The following is a 25507-nucleotide window of genomic DNA, read 5'->3' as shown; positions in this document are numbered from 1 at the left end:
TCTTGCCAACCTAGCAGTTTGAAAGCACGTCAAAGTGCAAGTAGATAAATAGGTACCGCTCCGGTGGGAAAGTAAACGGCGTTTCTGTGCGCTGCTCTGATTCACCAGAAGAGGCTTAGTCATGCTGGCCACATGACTGTACGCCGGCTCCCTCGGCCAATAAAGCGAGATGAGCGTCACAACCCCAGAGTTGGCCACAACTGGACCTAATGGTCAGGGGTCCCTTTACCTTTTAGTTAGGTGATTATTACAGTTGCTCCAGACCTTGGCATTTGAGGGGGATTCCCCCCCCCACTTGCTTTCACGTTTTTTGTTGTTTTGTTTTTCACATTCAAGCAGTATATAAATTTTATAAAATAAAAGTATTTTATTTATAAAACCAAACATAAATTGATACTGCATCTTCCCCCAAAAGCCTCAATTTTGCCAGTTGTGACTCAAGGCTGGTAACATTTGATCTGCCCACTGGTGTGGATGGCAATCAGCAGAATAAACCGACTGAAAATGCAGGTATGTATGCATGAAACATGTGCACAGAAAAGTCAGATCATCATCCGAATGATCTACTCGTGGTATAAGGCTTCCAACCTTTGGATTAAAACAACTGTCTTCAGTTCTGGTTTTAATGCTGAGAAGCTAGCAAAAAAGACATTCCCTAGAGAATTTCTTTTTTTGTAAGCCCTTTAAAACAAGATGCAGTACATAAGAAGAGTCACCTCTGCTAAGTACCATATATTTAAACACTAGGGACAAGTGAAAATAATTCCAGTAAAAAAAAAAAGGGGGGGGGACTATTTTAGAACTTGGTAAAGGCAGCATTTCCACAGTTCTTTAACCAGGGACAAAAGTAATTAACAATCCTAATTTGAAATAAACCAGGCAGGTTCTGTTTAAAATCCTTCCTCATTTACATAAAGAAGAATATATCTCTTGCTTTCCACATATTTTATCTTGACACAAAGGGCTGCTCCACAGAGTGCTCAGTGTAGAACTGGGTGGTGCTGACATCACCACCAAAGATGGCAGGTTAACTCTGAGCTCCTGCCTCTTGAACAGCATTAAATGTACAATTTACACCACTTACTCATTGGTCCTCAGCAAAGATCACAAGGAATGGTATCCGCCACATCTCTGAATAAATAAAGAAATCTTCACAGCTATGTTGCTATCAGAGAATGAGGGGTAAGTGACACATTAACTGAAGAAGGAACAATAGGTCCTGAGATGGCTAAAAGCCTTAAAAACTACTCAAAAAGAGACAAGACCTCCTGAATACATAACTAAAATGCACAGTGATCTAGTTTCTAAATGGAATGCAGTAATAAAAGCATTAGGTGCAGGGGTCAGCAAACTTTTTCAGCAGGGGGCTGGTCCACTCCACTGTCCCTCAGACCTTGTGGGGGGGACGACTATTTTTTTTTTGGGGGGGGGGAAATGAACGAATTCATATTCCCCACAAATAACCCAGAGATGCATTTTAAGTAAAAGCACACATTCTACTCACGTAAAAACACGCTGACTGTCTGTGGGCTGGATTTAGAAGGCAATTGGGCCGGATCCGGCCCCCGTGCCTTAGTTTGCCTACCCATGCATTAGGGGATGGTATCAATGATCCATCAAAATGGAGAATACCGCTCAAACCACAAGTGGGGCCATGTGTATGGATGTTGAACTCTCCCCTTTGTTAGCAATCAAAATCAGATCAGATCAAACTATATCAGGTATTTTCATTAACAACACACAACATAAAATACGCATGTTTGCAGATGACATCTTACTACTGTTCACAAACCCAGAAAGAAATCAGTCATATAAGGAATGAACTTAATAACAGCATTTGGGCAGGTCTTCAAATCAATGCTCAAAAATCAGTACAGTGGTGCCCCGCAAGACGAATGCCTCGCAAGACAGAAAACTCGCTAGACGAAAGAGTTTTCCGTTTTGGAGGTGCTTCGCAAAACGAATTTCCTATGGGCTTGCTTCGCAAGACGACAATGTCTTGCGAGTTCCTGCTGGTTTTTTCCCTCCCCCCCCTTTTCTAAGCCGCTAAGCCGCTTATCAGCTGATCCGATAAGCCGATAAAAGCCGCTAATAGCGCTAATCCGCTAATGGGCTTGCTTCGCAAGACAAAAAAACCGCTAGACAAAGAGAATCACAGAACGGATTCTTTTCGTCTTGTGAGGCACCACTGTAATTCCGTGCTTTAACATAAACACAGAAAGCACAGAACAAAACAGGCATATCAACACATTATAAAATACAATGACATTTTTATACCAAAGAATTAAAAACCAATAGAAAAATTTAACTATAATCCTTTAGAATGGAAGATATACAAGGAGCTTATGAACTGGTCAAAATTAAATATAGCATGGTTAAGCAAGATTGCAACAATCAAAATGAATACATTACTTCCACTGACATACTTATTCCAAGTACTACCCATACCACTAACTTGCAACAAGATTCAAAACTGGCAAAACAAAATCCTACTAATTAATTTATACACAATGGCAAAATATCCAGGTTATCAAAAATTGTATTGTATGAACCAAACAAGGAGGGCTTGGGATCCCTTAGTGACAGACAAAAAATTGGCAGAGGACAAGAAAGTGACTTTGATACAGTAAGGTTCAGCTTTATATCATTTGTGCCCTCCTCACACTCAACTCCAACCCCACCGAAAATTCATGGCTCTTTATGGAAGGACTCACTCAACTGACCAAAGTGGATATATCAAAAGAAGAACTTTATTTGAGCCTTTGTATGCCTCTCTGTTTGGGTTATTCTTATTGCTCATTGTTTATGTGTTTGCATTATGAAAAACAGGAATAAAAATAAGAATTCTTGAAAAAAGAACTGTAGCACTGCAATTCAATGCAATTTCAATATCAGTACACATTTGCCTTAGAGAATTCTGTACAAGTGAATTTGTTCAAGTGCTTCTCTATCGGCAACTTCTTCGAAAAACACATCGTAGTCCAATGGCAGAGCTTCCACCCATTGGCTGAGCTGAATGTCGACCTGAAAAGAAATTAAAATTTCATATTTGCACCTGCTTTCCAGTGAATACAGACCTCTTGACTACTGATGAAGGCAGGTAATAAAAGGTTATCAAAATAAAATATTATTCTGCTGCAGGACTAACACAGGTAAGGTTTGCAATGTACATGTGTGTTTTCAATATCTTGTGATGGATTTGGGACTGCAGTATTGGTAGTTTTCACACATTGCTATCTCTCTCAACTATATCATTGCAAATGATAGTACTGTGGCCCTCAGTGAACTGATCAAAATCACAGTTTCATCTTGCCATTGACACATGTTGCTTCCCCCCACCCCGGTCCTTCTTTCTCACAGGTATAATCATTAAGAACCCGAGGGGAGAAACAGGCAGTTTGCTAGCACTATGCTCAGATCTTCCCAAAGCACCAAATACGAGACCTACTGGCAGGAAGCCATGGGACCTCCATGGTCCTCTCTCTTGCCACCAACCTCATTGATCTAGGAGGTAGACACACAAGGAGGGCTTCTGTTGCAGATCTCAAAAAAGATTTTTCCATAAAGACTTGACTGCAGAAAAGTTTGAAAAATAACTACTTACCTGAAGCTCCGAAAGAGATTTCTCAAGGCTTGGCAACGTCACTAATAAGGAACCTTTCTTTCTTACATTTTGCCTGATAAATTTCCAGGATCTAGGGGAAAGTAAGTTTAGATTTCACTTGCTTGTGCAACCCTGATGGAAAATTACTTGCTTAGCACAAACTGACATGTTCCAACAAAGTGTAGCTATTATCATCCATCATTTGACGTTTGTGCTCCGAGAGAAAAATACTCGAAGCTTCGCTTGGCCTGCATGAGTATTACAGCCTCTTTGATATGTGCCTGACATATATGCAAAATTATTTTATAGTACAATATTATTATGAAGTGTACCCCACTGTTTGTGGGAAATAATATTAACCAGATTTATAAAACATCTATATTTTGAAAAATACAAAAAGAAATATTACCAATGTTGATAACAGGTTGCATCTACCACCGCATAAGCACAAGGCACCTCAATACAATGGATTTTCCCTTTCCATCCTACAGCCCTGTATCCCATCCCCAAAAGCCTCTAGGGTTAGTGGGGCTTACCAAACATTGTAGAATGGGTCATCCAGGGTCACAGTGTATGTGTTAATTGAATTGCCTGGAGTTGGGTCAAGGAACTTGTACCAAATAATAGCTGCAATCCCAGCCTCAGGCAATGTCACATATCTGCCACTGCATAACAAGAGAGGAAATTGGCTGGCTCTCATTTGAGGCAACTATTATCACAGCTGCTGCGAGGACAGGGATGTGAAACCTGTGGCCTTCCAGCTGCGGGGGACTAAAACACTCCAACCTCCTGGCCATGCTGGTTGGGGCTGGTAGGTGTTGGTAGTTTAACAACTATATTGAGAGCTCTTTTCCTTGTCGTTGCTGATAGGAATTTGTATGGCTCTTACGTCCATAATTTATTCCACTCTTCTTCCTCTATGTCTAAATTCCAATTTACCACCCACCAACTTCTTAAATTTTGCTGTGGGCAAAATTGTACCTCTGTAATAATTTTGTGCATGGATGAAATTAGACATTACGCCACTATGTTTCCTCCCACTATTATTTTCTCATAGGTTGTTAACTGCCTGGTAGCTTCATTTTTTACTTTTGCACTTATAGGATCACCATCAGTTTCCAGGTTTTCTAATATTGTCCACTGGACTCCTTTATTAGCTGACATTAAATGTATCATATATCGCTTAAACGACTTGCTTCACAATAACTACTTGAGTTTGAGAGTCTGGAACTTACGTTTTTCTTAAATATACATTTCAATTCTAGCTATTTAAAAGAGAAGAAAAATGTGTAAGTCTAAACGTATCCTCAGGAATGTATTCCTAGTTTCTAAAAAATTCAGGAACACATATCTTACCTGGCCTGTTCTGAGCTGTCAAGGAAATATTCGAAAACATTATTCATCACAACAATGTCAGCACTCTGAAGAAGTGACGCCTGAGTACAAATGTCTGCATGAAGTACCTGAAGGGGAAAAATCTGTAAGCTTCTAACATGAAAGATCATCTGGCAACAATCTCAAATACTGAAATTAGCCCCCTCCTCCCACTGTTCTGGGGGTTCTCCCCCCAAAAAGCCATTTTTTGAAGATGCAGTGGCATAAAGGAGGAAAAAGTCATCTTGTACAAGCAGAAGGCTGATGGGTGCATTTGGTGAATCCTACTTAAGACTTCCCCACCTAATTTATTTCAGCAGCTGCTTCACTTTACAGTGAAACAGCTACTGAAACGAAAGGGTGGCAAGAACAACTGGATCAAGGAAGTGCTCCCATCTTATCAGCTGATTGGGGGTGTGTGATACTGCTTTGTGCTTGGTTCCTGCTTTGCACAGCACTTTAATGACTCCTGACAACCAGCTGATTGATGGCTGCTTTGTCCAAAATGGTCTCACAGGCCCAACAGGACACCTGATGGGCTAAGGTTGGTCAGCAGGCCAGAGGCTCCCTGACCCTGACCCTAAGCAAGCCGCTTACTCTTGGCCTCAGCCTCCCCATTTGCAATATGGGTGTAAAAATACTGACCTTTCTTATTGAATTATACGTATTACCACAAAATTGCACACATAAAGTGCTTGGAACACCTAATTATACAAATATTAAATACTATTATTCTTTTCTTGTTGGTCAAACCTTAAAATCATCTTAAACCTTTTTCATTGTTTCAATATTAAGAATATTCAATATTAAGAATATTGAATATCCTCCAGCTTCTGTTTAACTCTAGAGCTGAGTGTACTGGCTGCTATGGAGTTGGTTTGAATCACATGATGGTTTGTAATCATTTACAAACATCAACTATTTGAGGTATCCTACCAGGTATGTGCATGACTGCGAAGATATTGCAACTCCAATGACATTATTTTTCTATGAATATTGACTTGCTAGTTCAAAACCTCGCTGTAAATAAAACAAACTAAGAAATATGTTACTACCTTTATTCTTCCATGAAGTTGGTATTTTGCAATGATAACTTCCTGCAACCGGCAAAAGTCTGCATTCATTTCAACACCAAAGATCTGAGATGCTGAGCTATAAAAGTAGCCCTAAAAGAAAAGCCAGTGTAGATAAACAGATATATATATAGGTGGACTGAAATGAAATGTTAAGCTTTACTGATATATATATATATATATATGCTTTCGTAGATTTTCACGGGTACAGGAATGCAGGTTTTGGTGTCTTCGGGTGTCTTCCCGTGTAAGAGTCAGTAACAAGAAGCCGAAAGCACCAGCCTGAAGATGACGAGTGAGACCTCGTCGAAACGTCGCACAGACACCCCGACTCTTACACGGGAAGACACCCGAAGACACCAAAACCTGCATTCCTGTACCCGTGAAAATCTACGAAAGCAAATATATATATATATATATATATATATATATATGATGAGATTGTAAGAATCTTAGAAAGTTTCAGGTCCTGTTCCAGAGGGCTTGGTAGCAAGTGCTCAAAATAGTGTTTAGCCCTACAATAGAAAGTCTACCCTGCCATAATAATTTATCTTATAAATTAGAATAAATGTTTCACAAGAGGCTTGATCAACTTACCGTATTTTTCGCCCTATAAAACGCACTTTTCCCCCTCCAAAAATGAAGGGGAAATGTGTGTGCGTCCTATGGGGCGAATGCAGGCTTTCGCTGAAGCCTGGAGAGCGAGAGGGGTCTGTGCGCACCGACCCCTCTCGCTCTCCAGGCTTCAGGAAGCTATCCGCAAGCCTTGCAAGCCCAGTGGGAGTTCCCACGGGCTCGCAAGGCTTGCGGGCAGCAGCCTGCAGCCCGAAGCACGGGGCGCACTGCACAGCGCGCCCCAGGCTTGGTCCCCCAACCTGGTCTGAAGGCTGGCGGCGGGGAGAAGCGCACGTCTCCCCGCTGCCAGCTCCACAAGCTCGGGGAACAGCAGGGAGGCGGAGCGTCCTATGGGGCGAAAAATACGGTATATGGGTTTAACACAGTGTTTCCCAACCTTTTTTGGGCAAAGGCACACTTGTTTCATGAAAAAAATCTCGAGGCACACCACAGCCCCGTGACGTCAGCGCGCAGCGTCACGCCGGGAGGGACGCACGAAAGTGTAAGTTTCAATTCCCCCCCCCTTGCCTTCCTTCTGTGCCAACCACCAAAAAGCCAAGAATCGCGGGACCGCCGGCGGAGGGGGGGAGGGCGAGCGGAGGCAGCGGCGAGCCCCGTTCCTCCCCATCCGCCCCATTCCGTGCAAGGAGCGCGAACAGGTGTGAGAAGGGGGTCAAACCTGCGGGCCGGCGCCAGGGAACCTCCAAGCTTTGGGGGTGGGGGGGGGGAGGAGGCAGCAAAGCGAGGCAGGAAGGAGAGCGCGGCTTGGCTGGGTGAGCTTTGGCAGGGGCAGGGAATGAGAGCCGCGAGGCGGGCGCTGCGGACGGAGGCGCTGCCCGCCGAGCTCGCAGGCAGCCAGGCAGGCAGACGGCGAGAGCCCCGCGCTGGGCGGCCTCTCCTGGGAAGTTTCAAAGCTGTAGTTAACTTTTTTAGATTATTATAAAAAAATTGAATGCTGGAGCACGATTTCTGTTCTCATCCTGAAGCAAAGTTCTTAACCCAAGGTAATATTTCTGGGTTAGTGGAGTCTGTAACCTGAAGCCTCAGTTACCCGAGGTACCACTGTCCCATGTAATGTAGTTTTGTGTTTTTGTGTTGTGAGCCTTGGATGTTAAACAGCCACCACCACCGCAGGCCCTTAAAAACAAGGTACTTTCATATTCATCTTTACTTGGAGGCAAGCCTCCCTCTTCCCAAGGGAGCCACTTCCCAATTCAGAGTGCTTGGCATCCTAAGGAGGGGAGCAGCGCTGGATTTGGGACGCTGCTGGCGGCAGAGGGGCGCAAATAACAACACTGAACAGATCCGTTGGAAAAAGCAGCTGTACCAAAATGAATTATTGCGAAAATGAGGGATATTTGAGGGAGGGGCCGTCAAATGTTGTCCTCGCCCAGGACGCCACTTGAAGGAAGCAGCGGGGGCGGACGCGGGTTGGAATCCTCTCAGCCCGGCCTCCCTCACAGGGTTGTTGTGGGGGGTAAATGGCGGGGAGCCCCCCCCGCCCCCCCACCGGAGCTCCTGGGAGGGAGAAAAAGGAATGCGAAAGTGCTAATAATAAAAGCCAATTTATATATGTGGAGAGAGGGAGGGAACCCTGAGGCCGCGTCAGGCCCACAAAGGCGGGAAGGGGCCCCTCAGCCGCTCAGGAGGCGCCTGTCCCGCAAGAGGCCGGCAAAGGTCACCTCTGACGCCCTTGCGCCTCCCTCCCTCCCTTGCGTGCGCAGCGGGGGGGGCGCCGCTCACCATCCTCCGTGGCTGCGCGTGGCGGCTGCAGGTCGGCGGGCCCCTCTGGCGCGCGTGGACGGCGGCGCCCCTGGCGCAACTCAGGCGCTGGAGGGAGCGGAGCGAGCGGTACATGGCGGAGGCTGAGGAGCGAGGCGCCGCGGGCGGGCGAGGGGGAGGAGGACGGAGTGGGCGGAGTCGCAGCCAATGGGGTGGAAGAAAGCCACGTTTCCTTTTTGAAAGAGAAACTTTTAAACGAGCGCGTGGTTGAAGAAGGCGCTTGCCCAGCTCCCCTCTGCGCCTCGGAGGGCGGGTTTGAGCACGCGCAATGCGCCGCCCTCCCGCCCTGCGCCGCCGTCTCGCGCTCCTCCCTTTTGCGCGCGCTGCCCCGCCGCCGCCCCATTGGCCGGGTCCTGTCAGCTGATCCTGTGTTACTTCCTGTGTGTGTGTGTGTGTGTGTGTGGAGAATGGAGAGAGAAACCTCGGCACCACCACCGCGGAGCTGCCCCCGGCTCGACGCGGATCCTCGCCGCCGCCACCCCGCCTCTCGCCGCCCGACTCGCCCGCCTCCCTCCCACGGCACACCGGGCAACATCTCGCGGCACACTAGTGTGCCGCGGAACACCGGTTGGGAAACACTGGTTTAACATGATAAATGCTAGAAACCCACATATTAAGATGCCCCTAAATGATAACTATTACAGCTTTCTGTAAATATGGCAGATTGCCACTTCTGTAAATAGAAGCAAAGAATATGATGAAAAGAACTATTTTTAAAAATATGAGTTATGCTTTATCTGGAGGATATATTCCATTTATAACACCATAAAGTTTCAGCTTTCCAAATGTTAACAAGTGTTTCTAATTTAAGATAAATTAAGCAAAAATTGACACTGCATCTACTTCATTTGTTATTCCAGGAAATAAGGGAATGCCAAGAAATAACTGAATCCTTTACACAAGTGTTCAGAGTATCTAGGAAGGTATTCTAAGGAAGAAAAGCTCCCCTTTCTGATCAAGATTATGCCCATGGGGGCAGCTTAATATTTTTAAAGAACTCCTTAAGACCTTTTGATAAAATGCTATGGTCCTATGCTTTTCTTTTGTTTATTTATTAAGGGTTTTTTATCCTGCCTTCCTTAATCTGAAGGAGCACTTAAGGGATCAATGTCAGTCAATCAAACCATAAGATAATACAACAACAGTAACCAAAGAACTGACTATAACAAATTCAGGTTCAGGCAGGAGACAAGCCAAAATCTTGCTTAAGCAACACAGACATTACCTGATGATACTACATAATTGGGAGGAGTAGTAGACTTTCTCTGTAGTCTCTGATAAGGAAGAGTTTAGCTAGGTAAGCAACTGCTGATTTTTCTTGGTAACAAGGGGAACATATTGAAATATGAGGCTGTCTTGGATCTTTCGAAGTATCTACACTGACTTGCAGAAGCTGTTCAGTGTCTGAGGCCTGTGCTCTACTATTAAATTCCAGCCCTTCCCTAAGGCTGTAGCCTAGGAAGGCACACACGAAGTTTGAGAACCAAAATTATACACAGATGTCTACTTTACGGTGAAGCAAAGCATGACTGCAAAACTGAACCTGGGCAATGGCTTCCTGATATCTATTTCCTATAAACTGCTGAAACAATTCTTTTAACTATTGAGCGGGATGAAGAAACCTGAGCTGGATTTGCCCAAAACCATCACCAGCCCAGCCCCCCCTCATTATCCAGAGACTTATTGGGCAGTTATAATAACAAAGTGGCTGTAATATGTCATTGCACCCGTGTCTTTCTGGCTTAGAGAGGAGAATGTAGTCATATCACATCTGGGTTTGGAGTAAGATGTCCAGTAATATACCACTCATGTTGTGAACAAAATTTTGAGCAAGGTAGGCTATAACATTAAGCAGCGTATCTGCAGGACAACACATAGCACAGAAGCATAGAATAACCACCAGAAACAGGAAAAAAGATACATCGCAGGAAATTGTTAAGAAATTCCTGGACTGGGTTTTACCCCAAAGAGGACCGCACCAAGTCTGGAACCAATGTCAACCACCACTTTTCCTGTCAGATCAGGCAGTACATGCCGAAAGAGAAACTTCAGTTCCGAGATGGAAAAGGAATGAGAAATGAACTCTGGGAAAGAAGAGCAAAATAATTTTAAATATGCCGCCTTGCTGGAACAATCATCAAACACTGTTGAATGTTTAGTAGAACATGGATTAAAACACCTTTCCAACAAGAATTATCATTTTCCCACTTGTCTGCTGAGAATAATATCCCCACCACATTCACATCTTTATAATTTTGAGTAAAACATCAGACTGGACACGATTCTGTATTTCTTTACTTAAAAAGTAACCTTAATAATACAGGGTGAGACTAGCATTGGACACATTTCCCACTCAATTTTAAGTAATATAGCATAAATTAAGTGCAACTACTGAAGAGTAAACGGTTTAAATGATACTTTGTGAGATCTTAACTGTCTAGTAAGTGCTATGGGTCTGCTTCACATTGTTCTTTGAACAGAATTGTGAACAAAATGAAGAACAGATCAGAGTACTTTTCACATATGAACACATGGTGGGGAAATCAGGACCACATCCTCCAACCTAGAAAGCCATATGTTCAACTGAAAGTCTGAGCAGAGCCTAGGATGCATACACAACTGGTATATAGATGAGCTCTCTCTGCAAACAGAAACTTGCAAAGGGCAGGGTTCCTAATTAAACATACAAAGCTTTTCTCTGCACAAGTGCAGGCTTCATTTTTGCATTCCAGCTATCGGTACAGAACTTGAAAGGGGGGGGGGGCTGCAGATATGAGTCTGCTCTGTCCTCCAGACATTCCCTGAATGCAACTTAGGGTCTTCTCTGTAGTGACATCCTGACTTTGGAACTTTCTCCCTAAAGGGAATTGTTTATGCTCAACTTCAACGGTTTTAGCAAACACACTTTTAACTGGAAAAATTAATGTTGGTGTAATAAACACACACACATTTTAGTTACAAGTTACACCTAAGACATAAACAACCCCACCGATTTACCTGAACTAAAATTAAAAGTTAATTTATGTTTATTGGTTTTGTTCCTTTTTTATAAACTTTATTGCAAATTTTAAAAACAACTACAAAACACAAAGTGCTGTCTTCCAAGACAATACATGTACACATGTTAAGTCTTGCATGCATCAAAATAAACCTGGAAAATCTTTCACATCAGAAATTCAGCTCACTTCAACAGCATTAAGATACCTACCGTATTTTTTGCACCATAACACTCACTTTTTTCCTCCTAAAAAGTAAGGGGAAATGTCTGTGCGTGTTATGGAGGGAATGCCTACGGGTGGCATGCCTATGGATTTTCCTCCTCTAAAAACTACGTGCGTGTTATGGTCGGGTGCGTGTTATAGAGCGAAAAATACGGTAATTTCTCCATAGCAACTGCTGTGGCCAAGATGAAAGGGAGATTACTTTACTATTGTTAATAAACTATATAAATCAAGACCATGCAGTCAAATCCATTTCCCTTTTTATAATGGACTTTCACCTTATTTCCCATTTCATCTGGGAGCACAATAACTTGTTGATGCTTCCGCAGCTCACTCTGAAAAGCATAGTTCCACACCTGACTGAAACCTGAAGCTACTCCATATTTGATTTAGGACAAAAACATTGGATCAACTGCATAGGCACACATTGACCAATGCTGTCATTTGGCCTCCAAGTACATCATCTATGTACTTACCTAATGGTGCTGTCCGGTGAGAGCCGCACATTAGACAGTAATATCTGCTCATCTTCCCTTCTTCACACAGTGAGTCAATACAGTCATCATCATAAAGGAATGCATCAATATGAACTGTGGGTTTTGTTTGCTGTTGCAGCTGAAGGAGAAGCATAAAGATGAACATGTATATTAATCGGCATATTTCCCCCAGTACTAGCTGCACACAATTTAAGCCCTAGACTTTCTGTTCCACTACACTCCAAAACTCCCTGCCCCCACAAAGGACCACTTGAAAATTGTGGTGAGTCTTGGCTGGCCACTTCATGATCTTCCTGTCTATTGAACCAATAATAATGCACTGTACTGGTTGCTCTATGAATTTTAACTGTATTTTTATAGGCACACCATGGAACACCCGAGGGAAGCTCTCAGACCACTGGTGGTCCACAAACCACAGTTTGGGAACCCTTGACCTAAATTATGCCTGTTTCCTCACTATTTTGTACCTCTAATTTAACATGTTTTCTCTGTCTAAGGAGTCAGTATTATATATTATACTGCTGCATCAATGAGTTATATTCATGGCCAGGCGTTTCATTTGGAGACCCCACATTGCTGTCTACTAAGGATGCACTTTGAAGGCGGCAGAGTTTCTGCAGCTATAAATGAGAAATAGATAGATAGATAGATTGCATTTACTGGTGTGATACTTAATATGTCACCAGTGCTAGCTGGAATATCTATCTTTGTTATAAAGCAAATATCAAAAGGGGGGAAATTGTGGAGTAATATGAGGAAAGATAGTGACTAATTTTAGCTGATTAAGAGGAGCCAATGGAAGCAAAACTAGTTCCCCCGTAGGCAGAGGACATGTAACCCTCATAACCCAGGTCACACTTAGGTGGTAGAAATTCTAGACTCCCTCTCCCGGGCAGCTAAATTCAGTATTTTTGCCCAAAACAAATGAAGATTGCAGCCAGCTATGCTGGTTCATTTGGAGAGGTGGGAACCAAAAATAACTGCAGTATACTGTTTTTATTAGGATCAACTCGGAAGTCACAGTGAGCAAGCTTTTGAATTCTTCAAAACTCTTATTCAGGATAAAAGGTAAAGGGGCCCCTGACCATTAGGTCCAGTCGTGACCGACTCTGGGGTTGCGGCGCTCATCTCGCTTTATTGGCCGAGGGAGCCGGCGTACAGCTTCCGGGTCATGTGGCCAGCATGGCGAACCAGAGCAGCGCACGGAAACGCCATTTACTTTCCCGTCGGAGCGGTACCTATTTATCTACTTGCACTTTGACGTGCTTTCGTACTGCTAGGTTGGGAGGAGCTGGGACCGAGCAACAGGAGCTCACCCTGTCACGGGGATTCGAACCGCCGACCTTCTAATTGGCAAGTCCTAGGCTCTGTGGTTTAACCCACAGCACCACCCGCGTCCCTATCTTATTCAGTATAGATAGGTGAAACAGAGGGAGAAGAAATATGTTTAGAGCATAATAGGGGGGAAAACCCCCAAAGGAACATTTAGGTAGAAGAAGAATTCAGGGGAACTTGAAAACTTGATCAGTGCTTTGTAGTGTTTTATTCTGTTTTTGCTGCTTAGATGATTAAGCATGACCAAGCATCATGACCTACACTGGGCCAATCAGCACAAGGACACTTCTTCAGCAGTTAAAGCTTATTCCCTGCTCTTCTCTTTCTTGAGCTGTTAAGGACAGATGCCCTGGGCTCAAGTTCAGACAGTGACTCAATCAAGTCATTCAGCAACCTGCATCAGACAGAAGTCCCTGATAGTCCTAGTGGTTGACCCAAATCACTAAACCATCTGACAAGGGAAGGCCTCAAAAGCTAAACTTACTTTTTGGAGAGCAAGGTGCTCGGAGCTGAGCATGGCCTCTTTTGGCAAACAATCTCTAAGATCTTCAGCAATACTTCTGAGAATAATATCATCGTTACTGGATGTGAATTCATCAAAGTCATCTACAAAAAATATATGTATAAATAAATAAATAAATAAATGATCGTGTGGCGCTATCAGGCATCAACAATATTAATGCAACGGTTACTTGCACACAATACCAGATGTTCAGGATTTTTATTTGAAGAGCTGTTGCACATCTTTTGTTGCTTATTTTTCCTATAGGCGACAGATTTACATGCCGATGACATTACATTTCAAAAAGCACTCGGTTATTTTAAGATTTACTTTAAGGTGTAGAAACCTACCAACACGGCAATCTTTGCTCCCACCAAAGTTATTGTATTTCATTCACTTAGCTATTTAAACATCAAAGATGCTTTTGAAGTATTGGAAGAGGGACAAAAACATGCAACTGCTTGCTTGTACATTTTTAAAAACATTTCATATTTGGAAAAAAGGTATAAGCAAAGGTTTGTTGGAACAGTAATTGAGAAAATGGAGGGAAAGCATAGCTCAGTAGTGACATTTATGAGGTATCTTCAACAGTATTAAATATCAATGTGATAAAGTCTCCAAAACTAAGAATTTGACCTGCAGGCTGTTAATATACATTTTATTCCCTGTAGAGCTATTTTCTGCAACGTGGTGACTTCTTCAGCTCAGGCTACCTTCTGTATTATTACTTACCCTCTTCTTCCCTGAAAATTACTGCTTCTAATAGCAAACTCCCTTGACAAAACAAGACCACTGAGACAGTGGCGTAGCGTGGGGGGTGCCAAGGGGGCCGGCCGCACCGGGCGCAACATGGGCGGGGGGGCGCGCTCGCACTAGCAGCTCTCTGCCCCTACTAAAATCCACGGGTTAGGGAGTCCGCGCTCGCTCGGCTTGGCGAGGAGGTCGCGGAAGGGGGAGAGCGAAGCCTTCTGCCGCGGGCAAAAAAAGGAGAGGAAGCCGGGCGGGCGGGCGGGCTGGCTGGCGGGGGTCTGGCTGCGCCTGCTGCTGCCGGGCTTTGACAGCTTGGCGAAGCGGAGGGAGAGGAGCTTTATGGTAATAGCGGCTCTCTCTCCACTGGCCACCTGCGTAGTGAGCCGAGCCGAGCAGGGAGTCTGGCGAGGGGGCGGGAAGAGACTTTTCCACCTCGCCTGGTCAAAAAGGAGAGCGGAGTCTCCTCAGGGCGCCCTCAGGCAGGGCAGGGCAGGGCAATGCAAGCAGAGCGAGGAGGAGAGAGAGGGGAAGGGGGGGGAGCAGCCAGGAAACGCTGCGGTGTGGAGGAGGAATCAATTAAGGAGAGAAAGCGAAAAGCCTTGGAGAAAGGGGGAAAAAGGAAAGAAAAGAGGTAGCTCCAGGAGAGCGCGGGGGAAAGAGAAGCCTCGCTGCTGCTGCTTGGGAGAGTAAATTACTGTACTTGCCTTGCCCCGGGTGCTGATAACCCACGCTACGCCGCTGCACTGAGATACAAGAGGCAGGCAGAAGTACAAAAAGCCTTTTAAAAGGTGGGCATGGCTGATACGCAGTGACTGGCTAGAACTGTAAATAGGAAGAATACAGTGCTACCTCGGGTTACATACGCTTCAGGTTACAGACTCCGCTAACCCAGAAATAGTGCTTCAGGTTAAGAACTTTGCTTCAGGATGAGAACAGAAATCATGCTCCAGCAGCGCGAGGCCCCATTAGCTAAAGTGGTGCTTCAGGTTAAGAGAAGTTTCAGGTTAAGAACAGACCTCCGGAACGAATTAAGTACTTAACCTGAGGTACCACTGTACTGTTATGATTGAAGGTACACCGGCAACGTTGCCACTTTCCTTTCACCTAGCTACTTAAAGCTCAGACAATAGAATTCTGCTATGACACAATTTTTAGGCTGCAACCGTAAGACTATTTTAAATCAATTTCTCTTAGCTCAGTAACTCCCCAAAGTAGTTTCAAGCATCGTTATTTGTAGTTACAGTATTTTGGGGAGGAAGGTGGAGGCCAGCATTTCCCTGCAAAACTGGTCATTCAGGCCCACCCAGTTTACCAATTAAAGGAACATCTTGAGGAGATGTTTTTTTCCTAAGGGAGAAAAAAAAGGGATTTGAAACCTTGCGGTTACTCCAGTATGAAAGTGGCAGGCAAAACCCAGCAACAACTGAAATCCCACATGAGCTAAAAATGCATCCTATCTCAGTGGCTGTTTTAAGTGTGGCTACAGAACGTACCATGGGTTATACCCAATGTTGCCATTGTGCAAGTGTTCCCACACAGTGGGGTTTCCTGGCTGCAGCTCCTTGCAAACTCTTAAAATATGTTCAAGAGGACTGGTGGCCTGCAGGCAGGTGAGAGGAGAGGCAGGGGAAGTTTGTTCGCAAGGAATGGGATGCAACTCTATAATTAGCTAACTTTTTCTTTAGCCATCTTTCCAAGCATATAGATACAGTAGATGCGCTCCGGTAGCAAGCAACTCTTTGCTACTTCCACAAGATCTTCAAGAAGGGTTACAGACTAAAAGTTGAATATGCATGTTTACTGTCCTCATGCTGACACGGAAAACCTTGACAGAAAAAAATGCACCCCTCAGCCAGCTAGATTGAAAGCAAGATAATTGAACTGAAGTGCGATTCTGTTTGTTTCCCTTCAGCTCAGCAAAAACCTCCATAATAGGCTTGAGGCTGATAGGAGCTCCCATACACCCTTCATACCAGAACTCACTGCAGAACCTAAAATGCCTCTGGACTCAGGAGATAAAATGGTATCTCTGATGGTGTACAAGTGTTGCCACATGAAGAGAAAATAATATCAGAGACAAGTTGTAGTAATCTGCAGTTGCTGACGCACACTTACGTGCATGAAAGGGTTATTCTGATCCCAACTAGGATGGAACTCAGCAGGCTCCCAGCAGCCTTTGCTTCCTCACCCCACCCCTGTGTTCCTTGAAGAAGCTGGGAGCCAAGAAAAACCACGTGAATGAAAAATCTCTCTGAAAATTTTTTACAGCCTGCGTCTTCTGCATGATTCATTTGTGTAAGAAGACAAATGTCTTTCCTTTGGAACCTTTTCTTCTTACTTTACTGCCAACAGACGGAGAGTTGTTTGCTGTAACTGCTGAAACTCTGAGTAAAATATTCACTTATTTGCAATGCTGTGTCTGTGATTTATTCTAGCCTAAGTATTTTGTGGGAAATATTTAAAGGTGAACGAGGGCAGATGTAAAATCAAATGGAGTTTTAATGTGCTTGGAGCAATCACCATTGTGCTAACTCTGCTATGAGAAAGTACAGTGGTGGCTCGCAAGACGAAATTAATCCGTTCCGCGAGCCTCTTCGTCTAGCGGTTTCTTCGTCTTGCAAAGCAACCCTTTTGGCGGCTTAGCGGCTTAGCGCTATTAGCGGTTTAGCGGCTATTAAAGGCTTAGCGGCTATTAAAGGCTTAGCGGATTAGCGGCTAAAAGGCTATTAGCGGCTTAGCGGCTTAGAAAAAGGGGGGGAGCGGAAAAAAATCGGAACACTTGCAAGATGTTTTCGTCTTGCAAAGCAAGCCCATAGGGAAAATCCTCTTGCGAAGCAGCTCAAAAACGGAAAACCCTTTCGACTAGCGGGTTTTCTGTCTTATGAGGCATTCGTCTTGCGGGGCACCACTGTAATACTATCTTCCAAACCTCTCTCCCCCACAAGAAGAGCAGAGCAAGGAGTGAATTCACCCATGCTTTATTCTCTCTCTCCCTCTCAAGCAGAGAATGTGAGCCAAGTTTCCGTAGAGTTGGCTCCCTGGACTTGGTTCTGGAAGCAGCAATCGCCTTTCATGGATGGAATGTGGAAGCAGAGACATGTAAGAAACCTTTATACTCTGTGGCTGTCCTTTATGGGTCAGAGAAAAACAAGGCCTAATAAAAATAACAACAGACTTGCTGAATCTGCCCAGTGGCTCATCTAGGCCAGCATCCTGTTCTCACAGTGAGTAACCAGGCGCCCATGGGAAGTCATATAACAGGACCTGAGTGCAACAACACTTGACTCTCCTTTAGTTTCTAGCACCTGGTAATAAGATGCGCGGGACACAGGTGGCGCTGTGATCTAAACCACTGAGCCTCTTGGGCTTCCTGATCGGAAGGTTGGCAGTTCGAATCTGCGCAATGGGGCGAGTACCTGTTGCTCTGCTCAGCTCCTGCCAACCTAGCAGTTCAAAAACACACCAGTGCAAGTAGATAAATAGGTACCGCTGTAGCAGGAAGGTACAGTAAAAGGTGTTTCTGTGCGCCCTGGCTTCTGTCATGGTGTTCCATTGCACCAGAAGTGGTTTAGTCATGCTGGCCACATGACCCGGAAAGTGGACAAACGCCAGCTCCCTCGGCCTGAAAAGCAAGATGAGCACCACACCCCATAGTCACCTTTGGCTGGACTTAACCGTCCAGGGGTCCTTTACCTTTTACCTTTAATGCAACATACATACTGTAGCAGAGAGGGAACCTCCCCTCAGCTTAGCTACCACCCCATGTCAGCTCATGACTGTAGGCTGACAACATTCACCGGTAACATGAGGGCAGCATCTATGTGCAATAGCTGGTATTGATGGGTTTTGAAGGGTTTTCCTGTCTAAACTATGGCTGCATACATTTCTGCCCCCCCAAAGAATCCTGGAATTTGAAGTTTGCTAAGGGTGTTAAGAAAGGGACACGGGTGGCGCTGTGGGTTAAACCACAGAGTCTAGGGCTTGCCGATCAGAAGGTCGGCGGTTCAAATCCCCACAGCGGTGTGAGCTCCTGCTGCTCGGTCCCTGCTCCTGCCAACCTAGCAGTTCAAAAGCACGTCAAAGTGCAAGTAGATAAATAGGTATCGCTCCGGCGGGAAGGTAAACAGCGTTTCTGTGCGCTGCTCTGGTTTGCCAGAAGCGGCTTAGTCATGCTGGCCACATGACCCGGAAGCTGTACTCCAGCTTCCTCGGCCTGTAAAGCGAGATGAGCACTGCAACCCCAGAGTCAGCCATGACTGGACCTAATGGTCAGGGGCCCCTTTCCCTTTAAGGGTGTTAAGTGTGAGCAGATAAATGACAGTTCTCAGGATTCTTCAGGGAAAGTGATATGCTTTAAATATATGACATGCATGCAGTCTATGACTTTACTCTCCTAACCCTGTTCTTTCCCGGCTGCTTGCAAGCAGCTGCTCAAGCAGATCACCCACTTCACTAACTAGAGAAGCAATAGAACAAAGCAAAGGCTATTTCTGTCTCTCCAGCAAAGGCGTGCTTCCCCACCCGAAATCCAGGTGAATAGGGTAGATGCCCTCCAGTATTCTGAAATCTGAAACCAGGATCCCAATAACATCAGTTGTAAAACTCTCCCTCAAGAGAAAGAAAAGAAACAGGATGCATTCTCTAAGGCTGTAACATATCTTGCTTGTAATCCTTTGCAGTTACCTGGGAGTAAAACCCATTGAATCCAATGGGCTTTCCTTCTCAGCAGATATGCACAGACTCCATTCCCATATGCAAACTAGTAGTACAGCACAAATGTTTCTTGAGAAGATGATTGAGATAAAGGGTAACCTACCCTTGTCTCGGAGATGGAAGTAGAGGTGGCCTACATATTCCCTTTATTAAATGTATTTTTAGTTTGCAATTCATTATGTGATTCCAGACAGGTTACAACATAAAACAAGAGCAATTACAGATAGTTAAGTGCAGGTTAAAAACATGGCATTAAAAGTTCAGTCATAAAAACACCCAGAATTACAGCAGGAGTCCAACATCCCACAAATGTATTGGCAAACAACCAGGTCTTCCCCTGGAACTGAAATGCCAAAAGCATTGCTGCTACTCAAGTTTACAGGGAGAGGATATCCTGCAACTGGGGTACCACCACAGAGGCCTTGATATGTATTACCACATGGTGTATTACCCTCAATTCCAGATAATTAACCCAACAACAAAGACCAGATTCAGAGTTTTTCCTGCTGAATACAGGCCAGTGGTATACAGGCCAAGTCCCATGGTTGTCATAGTTGCATGAAGTCCTAAGCTGGCCATCCCAAGGTGGGTCCAGCACAGATGTTAAAATCATTCAGTGCCTGTCGTCTGTTCAATACTCGTTCATATCTGTTCAGCCAGTGTGGTGCAGTAGTTAAAGCGGTGGACTAAGACCAGGGGTTCAAACCCCACCTCAGCCATGAAGCTGACCATGTGTCACTTACTGTCTCTTAGTCTAACCTACTTCACAGGGTTCTTCTGAGGATAAAATGGAAGGACGGAAAATCATATCTGCTACCTCCTCAAGCTCCATGAAGGATAGGATGCAAATAAAATAAAATAAAATAAAATAAAATAAAAGAGATTGCTGATGATTTCAGGGTGCTATTTGAGCTCATTTGCACCATAATGGGAAAAATGAATTTAAGCCATCAGTAAATTTAGCAACATACACCTCACAGTTTGTGGGAAGACCACACCAACTGCGCAACAGTGAAGGAAGGGTTGCCAAGCAGCTGCCTAAAGATAGCAATGTCTATTTCTATTACGGTATAAAACCATGGGGTTTCTGTAATTTGGTAGAACTCCTCTTTTATACTACGTATGCGAAAGGAAAAAGTATTTTAGTGTTTTCTAAGCAAGACGGGTCACAAACTTTTACTGATGCAGCCACCCAAAAACTCTTAATAGCAGCACCACAATGCCATTGTGGGGCAGTGCTGCAAAGATCCAAACACCAGCTGACCAGAGAAAAAATTCACACCAGCTGTAATCAGGGTGCAGGAGAGGAACATCTGGAAAGTAGATACAAGTAAGGGGCTGTGTTGATGTTGATGATTCCATATTTTTCAATGTACTGAGCTCAAATCCATCACCTGCTGGTTACCTGATCTATTAATATGAATCCAAAATGACAACTTGTAATGCTATTTTATTTTAAAATATTTTAAATCTCAAAGTCTGTATTAAGATAACCCAAACTACACATCCCTGTTCATTTGGCCAACAACAGAGGTCAGAGATTCCCAAAGAAACCAACAGTTGGAGCAGTGCATTTTTTGGGAGGAGGATATGTTCCCCAATACTACTTGTTCTTTAGTTAGTGGTTGTGGCCAAAAGTCTTCCTCTTGCCATGACATTCATCCTGGAAGAAAGTACTACCTCCCAGCTCCCTTGTTCTTCTGCCTGGTGTATTGCAAATGTTCTTTGACGACAACTGTTTTCAGGTTCAAGATGGAAATAATGTACCCATTACCAGTTTTACATGTGTTAGAGAACATGACTGTTTCAACAACCTAACACAGTGGTACCAACATTGTGAGGACGATAACTATTGGGATGAAACAAATAACAGATAATAATAACAATAATAATAATTTATTTGTACCCCGCCCATCTGGCTGGGTTTCCCCAGCCACTCTGGGCAGCTTCCACAGAGACCAAAAATACATTAAAATGTCACATATTAAAAACTTCCCTGGACAGGGCTGCCTTAAGATGTCTTCTGAATGTCAGGTAGTTGTTTGTTGCTTTGACATCTAATGGGAGGGCGTTCCACAGGGTGGGTGCCACTACCGAGAAGGCCCTCTGCCTGGTTCCCTGTAGCTTTGCTTCTCGCAATGAGGGACCCGCCAGTAGGCCCTCGGCGCTGTACCTCAGTGTCTGGGAAGAATGATGGGGGTGAAGATGCTCCTTCAGGTATACTGGGCCGAGGCTGTTTAATGGCTTTCCATACTGCAAATGTGCACTAATTAATGCTGAGTAATTTCAATTATTAGTTATATTCATAAATACATATTAAGGAATTATGTGACAAGTTTTTCTACATTTCTGCAGTTTATGCCAGGTATTGGGAACAGATGTGGCTAAGTTTCCAGTTTTCATCAACCCTAGACAGCATGGCCAATGATCAGGGGTGAAGGGGTTTGTAATCCAACAATATATGAAGGATCACAGGTTCCTTTATAGTCTGTGCTTCGCTTAAAAACAACAACACACACACACACTTAAGTCTGAAGTGTTTTGACATATGATTTCAGCACAGGTAATCGATACCTTGCACTCATAAGCAGTTATGATCAATAAATGCATACACAGATAATTGATAATCTGTTATTAACAGCCAAAAAGCAAAAATTGCCCAAGGATTAAGTTGCCCAAGGGTTATAAATTTATCAGGTATTGGATTTGATATCCCGCCTTTCACTCCCCTTCAGGAGTCTCAAAGCGGCTAACATTCTCCTTTCCCTTCCTCCCCCACAACACACTCTGTGAGGTGAGTGGGGCTGAGAGACTTCACAGAAGTGTGACTGGCCCATGGTCACTCAGCAGCTGCAGGTGGAGGAGCGGAGACACGAACCCGGTTTCCCAGATTACGTGACTACCGCTCTTAACCACTACACCAAACTGGCTCTCAAACTGGTAGTATTGCTACATACTCAACATATTGAAAGCATCTTGATATCAAAAAGGAAACTTCCCCCAATTTTACAGGATTTTGCAGCCCGAATATGAAGAACATGCTATTTTAAGACTGCATTGGCTTCCAAAACCAGTACATGGCCCTTAGGTCCAGCATCATGCTTCTCATGCCAGCCATCAGATGCCTGCGACAGAAAGTTGATCATGAAGGAAACAGTCCTGACCCTTGCGCTTTTGTACAACCTGGTTACAGAGGTGTACTGACTGGGAACATGAAACATGCAAACTATCATTAGGCTTGGTGGAAGCCAAAGTAACACACTAAATTGGGGCAAGGGAGGGAAGACGGCCCCAAACAACTGGTCGATGACTGAGCAGACTCAGTGGGTCCTGAATATTGACCGATTATTGGGGGTGACTGAATTGGGGGCATAGGCGCCGACTCCATGGGGCTTGAGGGGGCCCGAGCCCCCTCAAAAATTCGTTTGGGGGGGCTCAGCCCCCCCAATAATCTCGGGCGCCCCTCCAGCAGAGCGCCGCCGCCGCGCTGGCTCTGCCTGTCGACGCTTGGCGCGTCCGTGGCTTTTATAGGGCGCCCGGTGCGCACCAGCTCGATAACGGGCACCGGCGCGGCGGGGGGCGCCGGGCCGGGGGGCGGCCGGCCTGTCTCCTTGGCAACCCCATTGAGCAGCGCCGGCTCCCCCGGGAGGGCCATCCCCCCGCGCCGCCGATCGCCAACACCGCCGACGCTGTGGCTGCCCGAGCCCGAGCCCAAGCCCGTCAGTCAGTCAGTCAGTCAGTCAATCAGGAAGGAAGGAAGGAAGGAAGGAAGGAAGGAAGGAGAAATGGGGAGGGAGACGAGGGAGGAAAATTGCGCGCAGGGTGAAGAAAGGAGAAGGGCGAACGAGACGAGCTTCCAACCCAAAAAAGGGCTGGAAGACTGGGAGGATGAAGGATCGGGAAAGAAAGCACGCCTTCCCCGCCCGCGACGTCGCCCACTTGTCATTGGCAGTGCAGCGGGCTCCCAGAGGGGCTGGGCACCGGCGCAGGGCCGCTCCGCAGCCGCGGAGGACAGCTGCGCGGCTAGCAAGGTGCGCCGCGTAGAGCGCGGCCCTTGTGTGGCCCGGTGGCCACGCAAGCTCGGGCGGGGACCCCCATGCGAATCTAAGACGGGAGAAGAGGGCAGAGCAAAGGGGGTCCCTTCCCCAACCTCCGGCTCTGAGACTTCCCTGCGCCCCAGAAAAGCGAAAGGATTTTCTCTCCTTTTTTTTTTAATAAATATTTTATTAAGTTTTCAAATACAAAGTTAGAAACATACACTGAAGAAAAAAGTAAAAGAACAAGAAAAAGAAAAAAAGAAAAAGAAGAAAAGAAAACCAACCATTCAACACATTTTTATTTAACTAACTGGACTTCCTCGCATCTCCCTTACCCTGCATTCTTTATAATAAAGATATCAGCAAATTATTACCTTGTTTCGTACCTTATTTTGTACTTTTCAAATACTATACCTCTAAATTTAACATACTTTTCACCAGTTACTTATATCTTAAATTAAACATAGTATTACCTTAGATTTTGACCTTTTCTTACTTAAAATATAATTTCCTGTTTCCCAAATCTAATTGCTGAAGCTATAGTTTCCGAATCGTGTAAATTTTTAACATTCATACAACTTATATTGTTTTTGTAAATAGTCCTTAAATTTTTTCCAGTCCTCTTCCGTTGTTTCTTCTCCCAAATCTCGGATTCTGCCAGTCATTTCAGCCAGTTCCATGTAGTCCATCAATTGCGTCTGCCACTCTTCCAGTGTGGGCAAATCTTGTGTTTTTCAATATTTTGCGATAAGTATTCTTGCTGCTGTAGTTGCATACATAAAGAAAGTTCTATCCTTCTTTAACCCTTTCTGGCCAACAATGCCCAAGAGGAAGGCCTCTGGTTTCTTGGGAAAGGTATACTTAAATACATTTTTTAACTCATTATAGATCATTTCCCAGAAGGCCTTCACTTTTGGACAAGTCCACCGGAGGTGAAAGAATGTCCCTTCAGCCTCCTTACATTTCCAACATTTATTATCAGACAGGTGATATATTTTTGCAAGCTTGACTGGGGTCATGTACCACCTATAAATCATTTTCATAATATTTTCCTTCAAGGCATTACATGCCGTGAATTTCATTCCGGTGGTCCATAACCTTTCCCAGTCCTCAAACATGATGTTATACCCAATATCCTGAGCCCATTTTATCATGGCTGATTTGACTGTCTCATCCTGAGTGATTTTCTCTTCAACCTGCCCTCCATCCTCTTGCGGAAAACTCTTTGCCTGCCCTGCCCTGCCCGTATCTCGTTTTTGCTTTTTAATTCCACACACGCACCCTTCGGACTTCGTGGCAATCGGGCGCGCGGGCGCGTTTCCTAAGAGAGTGAGGACCCCCGCCTCCTCCCCACCTGCTCCCTCGCCAGCCAGCCAGCCAGCCGCGTGCCCTAGCCGGAGAGCCCCGGCCGTCCCCGTCGCGCAATCGGCTGGATCTCCCTTCAGCAGGCCGTGCTCACAACTTGGCCCAGGGACCCCCCAGCAGCGGATCTCCGGCCCAGCTGAAGAATCCGGCAACAAGCCCCCTCCTCCCCAATCGCTCCGCCGAAATACGCTCCAAAACCCCCCAGATAGGCCGCCGGCCGCCAAGTCTCGTGGCGCCCTGAGCGAGGGTCTCTCCCCAACACCGCCACCTCAAACTGCGTTCTCCCGGCTACCCGAGCGAAGCAGCGGCAGGACCCCGGTATGGGCCCCCCCAATATTTTTTATAAGTCGGCGCCCCTGATTGGGGGAGGGGTAGCCTGAACAAGAACACCCCATGCTGCAACATTTTGTTGCAGGTCTCGCCCGTAAGAAAACTGTAATGCAAGCGCAGGAAGGAACAGGTAGTGGAGAAACTGACAGGACCCGAGGAGAAACGCTGCTTACTGGTCGTTCTCATCCAGTGAAGCAGGCGGGGCAGATCCCCCGCCCGCGCACCCCGCAGCACGTTCAAAACAGCCTGGCGAGCCGAAGGGAAATCCATGCTTTACCTACCGAAACACCGCGCATGCGCCGGGAAGAC

The 25507-nt window shown here is 45.3% G+C and overlaps 1 protein-coding gene across 1 annotated transcript; it reads right to left on the bottom strand.

Moving 5' to 3' along the window:
* Nucleotides 1-2728: 2728 nt before the first annotated feature.
* LOC309527216 (uncharacterized protein) lies at nucleotides 2729-25490 on the bottom strand. The gene is made up of 8 exons (XM_082213842.1): nucleotides 25372-25490; nucleotides 13986-14107; nucleotides 12146-12284; nucleotides 10411-10532; nucleotides 6034-6144; nucleotides 4961-5067; nucleotides 3605-3695; nucleotides 2729-3024 (listed from the first exon to the last, which is right to left on the bottom strand). The coding sequence occupies exons 1-8, from the start codon at nucleotides 25466-25468 to the stop codon at nucleotides 2908-2910; spliced, it is 906 nt and encodes a 301-aa protein (XP_082069968.1). The 5' UTR covers nucleotides 25469-25490; the 3' UTR covers nucleotides 2729-2907.
* Nucleotides 25491-25507: the final 17 nt, after the last annotated feature.

This window comes from Podarcis vaucheri (assembly GCF_965113315.1).
Source record: "Podarcis vaucheri genome assembly, chromosome: 1".
Lineage (NCBI taxonomy): Eukaryota > Metazoa > Chordata > Lepidosauria > Squamata > Lacertidae > Podarcis > Podarcis vaucheri.
Note: the sequence above shows the minus strand (reverse complement) of the source record. Positions and strands in the feature narration are given on the sequence as shown.

What these genes read in the sequence shown, in the direction of transcription:
- LOC309527216 (XM_082213842.1), bottom strand. Translation starts at nt 25,468, where the DNA reads ATGGATTTCCCTTCGGCTCGCCAGGCTGTTTTGAACGTGCTGCGGGGT. An exon ending in AGCACCTTGCTCTCCAAAAA is followed by an intron (nt 12,285 to 13,985) that starts GTAAGTTTAGCT and finishes CTTCTCCTTCAG; the next exon opens with CTGCAACAGCAAACAAAACC. An exon ending in AATCTCTTTCGGAGCTTCAG is followed by an intron (nt 3,025 to 3,604) that starts GTAAGTAGTTAT and finishes ATTTCTTTTCAG; the next exon opens with GTCGACATTCAGCTCAGCCA.